We start from the raw sequence: 12763 nt of genomic DNA on the forward strand, positions 1-12763 counted from the left end.
ACAGAAAAGAGAAAGAACTTGCATTGATTTTGTACCTTATCATGTCCTCAGGACATTGCATAGCATTTCACATTGTGTAGTTGCTTTTGCTATTTCGCCAAACACAGCAGCCAATTTGCACACAGTAAGGTCCCGCAAACAGCAAATGAAATGAATCAGCAGTTAATCTGGTGGGGTTGGTTGGAGGAGGAATGTTTTGCTGGAAACCAGGAGCACTACCTGCTCTTTTTCAAGTAGCAACGTGAAAATCTTTTAGTCCATCTGAGCATAGTCCACCTGAGCAGGCAGACAAGGGCCCTCTGTTTAGCAGCTCCTCTGGAATATGGCGCCTCTGACAATGCAGCACTCCCGCAAAACCTCACTGAAGTGTAAGCCTAAACTCAAGTGCTGTAGTGGGGCTTCAAAGCACAATCTTCTGACTCAGAGACAAGATTGCCACTAATTGAGCTAAGTTGACACTCATAAAGAAGGGTTATGTTTATATAAATCAACGTTTACCTACTAAAACTTTCGACTTAACTGTTTTTCATTTACTTTTTTTTACCTGCACATGTCAGACGTAGGTGGTACTCAACCACCAGTAGCAAGCACTTCATCAACTGAGATCACTAAGGATTTGACTCCAACCGTCCATGACACTCCAGGTTTGTTACCTAAAGCCAATTTCTTGACTTTTCAACCTATGGAGGCCAGTCTAACAACCTGCTTTCCAACCTCGCAACACATTCACTTGACCATCCCGCTTCAGGTTTCCATTGGCGCGTGTGTTTTCCTCTTCACGCAGTTTCTGTCTTGTCGCTTAATCCCTACCGTCCTTTGGAGCACAACGTTCTTCAATGCTTTTATCTTGTTCATTGATACATTTGGCTTGATTTGTTCTCCAAATGCAAGTCTTTTCTGTAGGACCTCACAGAGGCTACCGTACATTTGGCCTGTGAGTTCTACTTTAGTACTGGAAATACATCTTGCAGCATCACTAATCTCACTGCTAAGACCTTCTCAGGCTTACTCACTCGCTCAATGTTCTTCCTTTGAAAGCTTGTCCATCAGTGTTCAACGTGGTACTTTTTTCAGTGCCAATATTTTTATCTGCTTTATCTTCTTCAAGTGACCATGAGTAATAGAAGCAGTTGCCAACACTGAAGTAACAATCAGTATTAAAAAAAAGGCAAAAATAAACTAATGATGCAGCCTCATTAATGGAGCATTCCCGCAGAACCTCACTGAAGTGTAAGCCTAAACTGTGTGCTCAAGTCCTGTAGTGGGGCTTCAAAGCACAATCTTCTGACTCAGAGACAAGATTGCCACTAATTGCGCTAAATTGACACTCATAAAGAAGCATTATGTTTATATAAATCAACGTTTACCTACTAATACTACTTAACTGTTTTTGGTGGGTCTGCTAATACACACCTGGTCACTTGGAGTTGGTTGGAAGTTGCTCTTGTCAACATGATGGTGAACAAGTGTGAAAGAGGTTCCCATACCAAGTTTATTGATGGGATTAGTAAATTACCATTGCATCTAGGAGAATGCATGTTTATAAATCCATGGTAAACTTCTGTTTCCCTTACAATGTGATAATGAATCGCCATCATAAAATGTACCTACGCTCTGACTGTTAACTGGTTGGGGATCAGGGGTGTAAGCAGAAGAAGTATTCCTTCGGTGGTCTGTAACTGGTCTCTGGAAAAAAAATTACATTTTATATTAAAAATTATGTTAATTTTACATAGAAACACAGAAATTGCTAGACGAATAAGACTAAGGTCCATCTAGTTTACCCGCTACCATCCAGGTCGCGCACAATACAATGATAATGGAGTTGTTGACTAATCACAGCGATCAATCTCTATCAATTGCTCTACAGCAGACCCAGACACGAGGCAAGGAAAACCCCCAGGGGTGGAGAGTTTTGGGAACCATAGGTCCAAAGTCACCAGTTCCTCCCAAGCATGCTACACTTACCACATGGGATGTCTCAAATTACCCATGTACTATAATCCCAAAATATTGTTTTCTGAAAAAAATCTATCTAATTTGCATTTGAATGAATCAACACTGGGCCAGAAATTTGGGTTGGAGGCTTCCCGTGGGCGCAAGCCCCCGACCTGCACTTATATAGCGCGCCTGCCGTTGTGGTGTGGGCCCGCGTGGGATTCCGATACTGGGCCTCCTCCAGCTGCCGTGCGCAGTGCTTGCGTATCCCAGGGGCGAAGTTAGTTCACAGCGTCCCCTGGGATCACGTGGGCCATGGCGAGCCAATCAGAGCAGAGAATCTCCATTCATAGATTTGACAGGAAGACCTGTCAAATCTATGAATAGAGATCGACCCCAAAACCTAAGTAAAACTTCTAATACATTTTTTTTTAAATCACATTTTTAAAAGAACTATAAATTACATAAATTAACTATTTTAAACAAAAACTTAAATTTTTGAAAAAATTAATTAAAGTTTTTAACGGGGCTAAAAATAAACTTACCTTTCTTTAAAGTATTTTAAAATGATAAACCTGTGGAAAAAATGTTTTAATTTTACTTAATTAACCTCTTGTTAAAAGCAAGCCTTGCGACTGCTTTTTTCATGCGCACCTGCTAGGGACTTACCCGCACGGAGAAACCTGTAAAAAAATCGGAAGTTCCAGGTCTACGCGCTGCCTCTCCGGCGCACGTGTTTGACCTCCGAACTCCTTCCTTCAAGGGAACGGAAGTTCCGGTTTCCAGTGCATGCGCGAAACCGGCACTTCCATTGGCCTTACGGGTGAGTACACAGCGCGTACTCACCCATGGGGACCCGAATTTCTGGCCCACTATCTGCTTTCACTGTCTCCCTAGGGAGTCTGTTCCATAGATTAACCACTCGCATACTGAGAAGATGTTTCCGTACATTAGTTTGGAATTTACCCCCCCTTCAGGTGCAGGCCACGTCTCGGTTCTGCTGTTCTGGACAAGGTGAAACAGCTTGTCATGGTCGACATTATCTAGTCCCTTTAGAATCCAAAAACAGGAATCCTATCACCTCTCAACCTCTTCTTTTCCAGTGAGAACATGCCCAATTTACATAATCGTTCCTCACAATACAAACCCTCCATCCCCTCAATCGTTCTGGATGTACTCTTCTGTGCTCTGTCAATAGCTGCAATGTCCATTTTGCACTGTGGTGATCAGAATTATGCACAGTATTCCAAGTGCGGTCGCACCAATGATTTATACAGTAGCAGGATTACCTCACTATTTCGGCTCAATGTTGACCATCTAATTTTATTTGCTCATTGCCACCGAACATTGTTGCAATAGCTTCAACTTATGGTCAATCAGGACCCCCCCCCCCCCCCCCCGATCTCTTTCACGTTATTATCTTTCCATTTGAGTAATAGTCCCTGGATTTTCTGTCCCCGTGTGAAGGACTTTGCATTGCTCTACACTGAATTTCATCTGCCACCTGTCTGCCCAATTCCCAATTCAAATCCTCCTGTAGCTTTTCCTCTTCAGCTTTGGCATCTACCACCTTCATTAGTTTTGTATGATCTGCAAATTTAGCCTTGGTGCTTGTGACTCCTAGCTCCAGATTGTTTTTGTAATTAATTTTCAAAGACTTTTTTTCTTTCATGGGTAATACTTTTTAATTGGGGAAAAACCATTTCTGTCGATTTATATGAGGTTAGTCACGACAATACCTTAAATCAGGCATTCAAGGTTAGACAATTATACAACAACAACTACTTGCATTTATGTAGTACCTCTAACACAGTAAAACAACCCAAGGCGCTTCACAGGAGCGATTATCAAATAAAATTTATCAGACACCAAGCCACATAAAGAGATATTAGGACAGGTGACTAAAAGCTTGGTCAAAGAGGTATGTTTTAAAGAAGGAGAGAGGGTAGAGAGGTGGAGAGGTTTAGGGAGGGAATTCCAATGCTTAGGGCCTAGGCAGCCGGAGGCACGGCCACCGATGGTTGAGTGATTAAAATCAGGGATGCGCAAGAGGTCAGAATTGGAGGAGCGCAGAGATCTCGGAGGAGGTTACAGAGATAGGGAGGGGTGAGGCCATGGAGGGATTTGAAAACAAGAGAATTTTAAAATTGAGGCGTTGCCGGACTGGGAGCCAATATAGGTTAGCAAGCACAGGGGTGATGGGTGAACGGGACTTGGTGCAAGTTAGGATAAGGGCAGCAGAGTTTTGGATGAGCTTTGGGGAGGGTTTAAACTAAAATGGCAGGGGGTTGGGAACCTGAGCAGGGAGACAGAGGAAAGGGAAACAAGGATAAAAGCAAAAGATAGGAAGGAGAAAAACAAAAGTGGCAGTCAGAGAAATCAACGGTTTAAATCAAACATGGCCACAGTAAATAATAATTCTAATAGGTCTAAGAGCGTTAAAAAAACAAGCCTGAAGGCTTTGTGTCTTAATGCGAGGAGCATTTGTAATAAGGTGGATGAATTGGCTGCGCAAATAGAAGTAAACAAATACGATTTGGTTGGGATTACAGAAACGTGGCTCAAGGAAGGCCAGGACTGGGAACTCAACATCCAGGGGTATTCGATATTCAGGAAAGACAGGCAAAAAGGAAAGGCAGGTGGGGTAGCATTACTGGTTAAAGAAGGGATTAACACAATTGTAATGAAGGATATTAGCTCTGATGAGGTGAAATCTGTATGGGTAGAATTGAGAAATACTAAGGGGAAAAAAACGTTAGTGGGAGTGGTTTATAGACCTCCAAACAGTAAGGCGGAGGTTGGGGATGGCATTAAAAGAGAAATTAAAGAAGCGTGCAATAAGGGCACAGCAGTCATCATGGGTGACTTTAATCTACATATAGATTGGGCCAACCAAATGAGTAACAATACTGTGGAGGAGGAATTCCTGGAGTGTTTACGGGATGGTTTCCTGGACCAATATGTCGAGGAACCAACCAGAGATCAGGCCATCTTAGACTGGGTATTATGTAACGAGAAAGGATTAATTAGCAATCTTGTAAGAGGCCCCTTGGGTCGGAGCAATCATAATATGATCGAATTCTTCATTAAGATGGAGAATGAAGTAGTTGACTCGGAGACTAGGGTCCTCAATTTAAATAAAGGAAACTATGATGGTCTGAGGAGCGAGTTGGGTAGGATTGATTGGGGAATGGCACTCAAAGGGTTGACGGTGGATAGGCAATGGCAAACATTTAAAGACCGAATGGATGAACTACAGAATTTGTTCATCCCAGTTTGGCATAAAAATAAAACAAAAAAGGTGACCCAACCGTGGCTAACAAGGGAAATTAGGGATAGCATAAGGTCCAAGGAGAGGGCATATAAATTGGCCAGAAAAAGCAATAATCCTGAGGATTGGGAGCAGTTTAGGATTCAACAAAGGAGGACAAAGGGATTAATTAAGAAAGGGAAAATAGAATATGAGAGTAAGCTTGCAGAGAACATAAAAACTGACTGTAAAAGCTTTTATAGATATGTGAAGAGAAAAAGATTGGTGAAGTCAAGCGTAGGTCCCTTGCAGTCAGAATCGGGGGAATTTATAATGGGGAACAAAAAAATGGCAGACCAACTAAATACATATTTTGGTTCTGTCTTCACAAAGGAGGACACAAATAACCTCCCAGAGATGCCGGGGAACATAGGGTCTGATGAAAGGGTGGAACTGAAAGAAATCAGTATTTGTAGGGAAATGGTGTTAGGAAAATTGATGGGACTGAAGGCCGATAAATCCCCAGGGCCTGATAATCTACATCCCAGGGTACTTAAGGAAGTGGCCCTAGAAATAGTAGATGCATTGCTGGTCATCTTCCAGAACTCGATAGACTCTGGAACGGTACCCATGGATTGGCGGGTAGCTAATGTTACCCCACTATTCAAAAAAGGTGGTAGAGAAAAGGCGGGGAATTATAGACCGGTAAGCTTGACATCGGTAGTGGGGAAAATGCTAGAGTCCATTATAAAAGATGTAATAGCAGAGCACTTGGAAAGCAGTGACTGGATCGGACAAAGTCAACATGGATTTACAAAAGGTAAATCATGCTTGACTAATCTACTGGAATTTTTTGAGGATGTAACTGGTAAAATAGATAAGGGAGAACCAGTGGATGTGGTGTATTTGGACTTTCAGAAGGCTTTCGATAAGGTCCCGCATAAGAGATTAGCGTGCAAAATTAAGGCACATGGGATTGGGGGCAAGGTATTGACTTGGATAGAGAACTGGTTGGTGGACAGAAAGCAAAGAGTTGGAATAAACGGGTCGTTTTCCGAGTGGCAGGCAGTGACTAGTGGGGTACCGCAAGGATCGGTCCTAGGACCCCAGCTGTTCACAATATATATTAATGATCTGGACGAGGGAATTGGATGTAATATCTCCAAATTTGCAGACGACACAAAGCTGGGTGGGAGGGTATGCTGTGAGGAGGATGTCGTGAAACTCCACCACGATTTGGACAGGTTGGGTGATTGGGCAGAAACATGGCAAATGCACTATAATGTGGATAAATGTGAGGTTATCCACTTTGGTGGCAAAAACAGGAAGGCAGATTATTATTTGAATGGTAATAGATTGGGAGAAGGGGAAATGCAAAGAGACCTGGGTGTTCTTGTACACCAGTCGCTGAAGGTAAGCATGCAGGTGCAGCAGGCGGTTAAGAAGGCAAATGGTATGTTGGCCTTCGTAGCAAGAGGGTTCGAGTACAAGAACAAGGATGTCTTGCTGCAGTTGTACAGGGCCTTGGTGAGACCACACCTTGAGTATTGTGTGCAGTTTTGGTCGCCTTACCTGAGGAAGGACGTTCTTGCCATGGAAGGAGTGCAGCGAAGATTCACCAGGCTGATACCTGGGATGGCAGGAATGACGTATGAGGAGAGATTGTGTCGATTGGGCTTATACTCACTGGAGTTTAGAAGATTGAGAGGGGATCTCATCAAAACCTATAAAATTCTGTCAGGCCTGGACAGACTAGATGCAGGAAGGATGTTTCTGATGGCCGGGGAGTCCAGAACCAGGGGTCACAGTCTAAGGATAAGGGGTAAGCCATTTAGGACTGAAATGAGGAGGAATTTCTTCACCCAGAGAGTGGTGAACCTATGGAATTCTCTGCCACAGAGGGCGGTGGAGGCCAGTTCATTAAGTATATTCAAGAAAGAGTTGGATATATTTCTTAAGGCTAAAGGGATCAAGGGATATGGAGAGAAGGCAGGGACCGGGTACTGAATTTGGATGATCAGCCATGATCACATTGAATGGCGGAGCAGGCTCGAAGGGCCGAATGGCCTACTCCTGCTCCTATCTTCTATGTTTCCATGTTTCTATGAGCTCAAGTTTATGGAGGGTGCAAGGTGGGAGGCCAGCCAGGAGAATATTGAAATAGTCGAGTCTAGAGGCAACAAAGGCACGATGAGGGTTTTAGCTGCTGAGGCAGGGGGAGACGGGCAATGTTACGGAGGTGGAAGTAGGCGGTCTTGCTGATAGAGTGGATATGGGGTCAGAAGCTCATCTCAGGGTCAAGTAGGACGCCAAGGTTGCAAACGGTCTGGTTCAGCCTCAGACAGTGGGAGAAGGATGGAGTTGGCAGCGAGGGAACGGGGTTTGTGATGACTACTGTAGACAATGGCTTCGGTCTTCCCAGTATTTAATTGGAGGAAATTTCTACTCATCCAATACTGGAAGTCGGACAAGCAGCGTGACAAATCAGAGGTAGAGGAGGAGTCGAGAGAGGTGATGGTTAGGTAGTGCTGGGTGTCATCAGCGTACATGTGGAACCTGACGTTGTGTTTTCAGATGATGTTGCCGAGGAGCAGCACGTAGATGAGGAATAGGAGGGGGACAAGGATAGCTCCTTGGGGGACTCCAAAGGTAACTGCTGGAGTGGGAAGAGAAGCCACTGCAGGTAATTCTCTGGCTATGACTGGATATATAGGAATGGAACCAGGCGAGGGCAGTCCCACCTAGCTGGACAACGGAGGAGAGGCACTGGAGGAGGATGGTGTGGTCAACTGTGTCAAAGGCTGCAGACAGATCGCGAACGATGAGTAGAGATAGTTTACCATGGTCACAGTAACACAGGATGTCATTGGTGACTTTGATAAGGGCCATTTCAGTGCCGTGGGAGGAGCGGAAACCTGATTGGAAGGGTTCGAACATGGAGTTGCGGGAAAGATGGGCACAATTTGGGAGGCGCCAACACTTTCAAGGACTTTGGAGAGGAAAGGGAGGTTGGAGATGGAGTGGTAGTTTGGAAGGACAGAGGGGTCAAGGTTGGGGTTTTTGAGGAGGGGGGATTGTTGACAGCAAATTTGAAGGGGAGGCAGACAGTATCTGAGGAGAGAGAACCGTTAACACTATCAGCTAACTTGGAGGCCAGGAAGGAAAATTGGGCGGTCAGCAGTTCGGTGGGAATAGGGCATCTTTACTGTGAGGGTTCAAAAATTGGTGCAAGAATTGATCAATTTTTGATGTGAAAGTTTGCCACTTTTTACTGCAATAGGTTATCAGTCTAGTTCATCACTTTTGAATTCCGTCAGTTTTAACAATAATTTTAGTGAACAATTTTATCAATATTTTACTGAGAAATACTCAATATTACGTATATATTTATGACCATTTGCAGGCACCCTAACAAAAAAAGTCACTTTATATAACTTTAAAAAAAATGCCCAAAGTTAGAAAATGTAATTCCTAACTCTTCCAGTTTTCTTCACACTGGCAAATGCCAAAAACAGCATGGTCAAGCATGACTCTGCATTGTGACAAGATGTGCATTGGTGACCTTTGCCACACAAGATAATCGCCTCCTTACAGTTCTATCCTGGCAAATACACCCCTGTATGGAGTCTCAACTTAAACCTTCCGCTTCAATAAAATATGGTTTCTGCCCAAAATACGGTCACTTTAAACCTAACTCTAATCCTAACCCTAATCTAAATCTACACCTATGCTTAATCCTAACCCTAACGCTAAACCCAACATGGTTTTACTTATATCCTGAAATAAAATCACCGACTACAAAGCCTATGTGTGTATTGGCATGATTGCCGATTCCAAAACTAAGGCAAAAAACAAGCTCAGCGAAGTGTGCGAGTGTGACTGCGCATTGTGATGTCCTTGTACATCAGTTGGGGGTCAAGGACCCTGACTGATGGACAGTCATGCTCAAACATGAGCAATTGCATACCTTCATGCACCTGCCCATCTTAGGAATGTCTCCAAGGGTTACTGCCTCATGACTATAAACTGTAGGTCATTTACCTGTCGTAAATACTGTGAGTGAAGAATGTTTCTGGCCTTCCAGGGTGATTACCATATGACAGATTAGAGCCATAAAGTAAGTCTCAACCCAGGCAGGTCTAGAGGTCTGCCTAACTGCTAGTTAATCTTAATGTCCTACAGTGTGTCCTTGAACTTCCTCTTTACTTGCAGCGCAAAAGCACTATAATCTGGATGGGTGGGGTCGGATATTGGATTGGGATCCGATTGCACCAGGTCTCTGCCCCATTTTCCCACCCATCAAAGTTTCTCTGATTTGGGGGCAGCCACCTAATACACCCAGCCACCAATAGGTGGGCATATTACGATGCCATGCCAATGAGGGAATTCTTGCCAAGTTGTGCTTTCGCAGAACTGGGCGCAAGAGATGCTTGGGTGTGCTGACACCAGCGTTACTCAGGGTCCTGGCGGCGATTTTAAATTTAAACGGCCAATTTCTCAACGCAACCAAATCGATTGCGGCGCCGATACTGGCCGATCATGGGAAGTTTCTTCAATCTTCACCGAAACCATTGGGAGCCACTTACGCCGCAGCAAGACGGTCTGCGTCCTACCCCACCCCTGGCCCCCACCACTTGAGCAGGCACCCTAAGTGAAGAGCACAAGCGCCCACTAGCAATACGTAATTGCCCCCGATTCTGGAAAGTGTGCTGAGGTGAGAGGCGTAGATAACAGGCGGACAGAAGTTCCATCCTATCGAGGCTCCAATAACCTTGTTACCGAGAAGTTGTTCGGAGCCATTATAATTATAGACTAAGATATTCAAGCACTATGTACAACTATGATGGTTCTGTGCTGTTGGGCCGGGGTGGGGTGGGGTGGGGGGGAAGTGGAGGGAGAACGTCACGTGTGGAGGGCAGAGATGGGAGGACGGATGGATATTCTGCAGTTTTGCTTGATAACTTTTGGGAATCAGGAAGTATTTATGCCGTGCTCCCACTAAAGGCAATTAAATGAGAGCGTAAAATCCATGATATGGTAGATTGTACATTGTCTCTAAAAGTTGCAGGCTTCATCAGCTGAATGACCCTTTCTTATTCAATACTTTTTTATGTTCATAATACTAGAAAATAGGTCACTAATACCCATACCATCCCACTCACCTAAATAATTCCCGTGTTGACAATTTAAGCGTTTGAGGAAATGTTCACAGCTGCCAAAGCATTTAAGCTAGGTGTCAAAGTATGACGCCTCACACTAATTTTTCCTGGTACTGTGGCATAGGGACCTTGAAACCATGGGTCATTGTAACAGTGGTCTAGTTTGGTAAGTCTTCCTGACTTCCTGATCATGGGTATCCCGCAGGATTGTAGTCTGCCCAAAGTACCTCAGATCTGTATAACAACAACTTGTATTTATACAGCGCATTTAACATAGTAAAACTTCCCAAGGCGTTTCACGGGAGCGTCATCAAACAAAATTTGACACCGAGCCATATTAAGGAGGTATCAGGACAGATGATCAAAAGCTTGGTCAAAGAGGTAGGTTTTAAGAGCGTCTTAAAGGAGGAAAGAGAGGTAAAGAGGCGGAGAGGTTTAGGGAGGGAATTCCCAAGCATAGGGCCTAGGCAGCTGAAGGCACGGCCGCCAATGGTTGAGCGATTATAATCAGGGATGCTCAAGAGGCCAGAATTGGAGGAGCGCAGATATCTCGGAGGGTTGTGGGGCTGGAGGAGATTACAGAGATAGGGAGGGGCGAGGCCATGGAGGGATTTGAAAACAAGGATGAAAACTTAGGACATGCTCATCATTGGCCTTTGATATGGATGGTAACATTTGACCAGTCCAGGAGATCAGATGGAGGTATAGCTCCCTCTCCATATAGTTTCCACAGTGACTGAGCAGGATGGATTCTATATCACGACTAAGAAGCCTGGAGGAGAGAGGAAGAGGAGACAAGAGAAAATGTGCTCTCCCAATGGGAAAGAGCCAGGAGGTGAGCAATGTTGTGGAGTGGAGGGTAATGACCATAACTTTGGTAGTGAGGCATCCCAGTAGCTAAGTAGCTAAAGGCATTGGGCAGGATTTTCATTGGGCCGTGGAGGCGGGATTGGAGGCGTGTGGGGGGTTAAAATCCTGAAATCGGGGGTCCTGAACCCATCCCGCCCCCAACCCGCCTCCATGCCAGTTTCAAAGGAGGCGGGTACCCGACCCGCACTGGGATCCGCCTCCCCGAGGCGGGAAGGGGATTAGTGCCAATTAACTGCCTGTTAACAGGTAGTTAACAGGCAGTTTTTAGCCTAATCCCTATTTTTAATGTTGAAGTGTGGGATTCCCGACAGCTCCAAACCACGCCAAGTTAGCGAGGCGGACCGTCGGGATGAAGGGCTTGGAGGGTTCGAGATGTCTGGTGTTCAGGTGACTGATGGGTGCATGAGTGCAAAGGTAAGTGTGTTTGGTGTGTGTAAAGTGTTTAAAGAAGTTTTACATACCTTTACTTACGTTTACAGCCTTCCTTCCTTCAGGTCTTGGGAGTCCCTCACCTCACCGGCACAGAAAGCAGAATGGCTGCGAGCTGTCAAAAATTGCAGCATCCAGCTTTCTGTTCCGGGGAGATCTCTAAATCATCCTGAGAGGAAGGAATTAACTTAGAATACAGATTGTCAGTGTTTGACAGCTTCAAACAGCTGTGAAACACTGATATTTCATCTGTCAAAAGGTCTTGACAGATGAAATATCAATCTGTGACGTCACTTGTTGCCGGGTGGCCCCTAATTGACCTGCTGAGCCTGCTGGGCAGGCTCAACAAGGTCAATCAAGTCAAAATCGCATGGGTTGGCTAGAACTCAATGGAGGCGGGACTACAACCCCGAAAGTTGTAGTCCCGCCTCCTACCCGACTCCTCGATGAAAATCCAGCCCATTTTATCTGAATGCGCGAAGCATTTACAGCAAAATAGATGAATTAATAACGCAGCTAGAAATGAACAGGTTTGATCTAATAGCGATAACGGAGACGTGGTTGCAAAGTGGTCAAGGTTAGGAACTAAAGATTCCAGGATACTTAACTTTTAGAAGAGATAGGCAAAATGGAAAAGGAGAAGGGGTAGCCCTGATAATAAAGGATGGGATAAAGACCGTAGAGAGAAAGGATCTTAGCTCCAAAAATAAAGAAGTAGAATCAGTTTGGGTAGAGCTAAAAAACAGCAAGGGGTAAAAAAAACAGTGCTGGGAGTTGTTTATAGGCCCCCAAACAGTGGTTGTAATGTAGGGAATTAGAGGCACATGTAACAAGGGTTATACAGTGATCATGGCGGACTTTAATCTATATATAGGCTGGGCAAACCAAATTTGCAGTAATAGTGTGGAGGATGAATTCATGGAATGTATGCAAGATAGTTTTCTAGATCATTATGTTGAGGAACCAACTAGGGAACAGGTTATTTTCGATCTAGTATTGTGCAGTGAGAAAGGGTTAATTAATAACCATGTAGTAAAGGGGCCTTTAGGGAAGAGTGACCATAATATGATAGAATTTTATATTCAGTTTGAAAGTGATTTAGTTAAATCCGAAACGA

At 44.4% G+C, this 12763-nt stretch overlaps 1 protein-coding gene across 2 annotated transcripts in view; it reads left to right on the forward strand.

The window, feature by feature from the left end:
• LOC147105865 (uncharacterized) overlaps positions 1-12763 on the forward strand; it is a 155531-nt gene that overhangs the window by 95336 nt on the left and 47432 nt on the right. For both annotated transcript variants that reach the window (XM_086010689.1, XM_086010690.1), the window contains exon 5: positions 558-644. In XM_086010689.1, the coding sequence (XP_085866815.1) occupies positions 558-644 (87 nt within the window). The remainder of the gene's footprint in view (positions 1-557; positions 645-12763) is intronic.

This window comes from Somniosus microcephalus, chromosome 17, assembly GCF_052327205.1.
Source record: "Somniosus microcephalus isolate GS21.2 chromosome 17, FLI_Smic_1.0, whole genome shotgun sequence".
Classification (NCBI taxonomy): domain Eukaryota; kingdom Metazoa; phylum Chordata; class Chondrichthyes; order Squaliformes; family Somniosidae; genus Somniosus; species Somniosus microcephalus.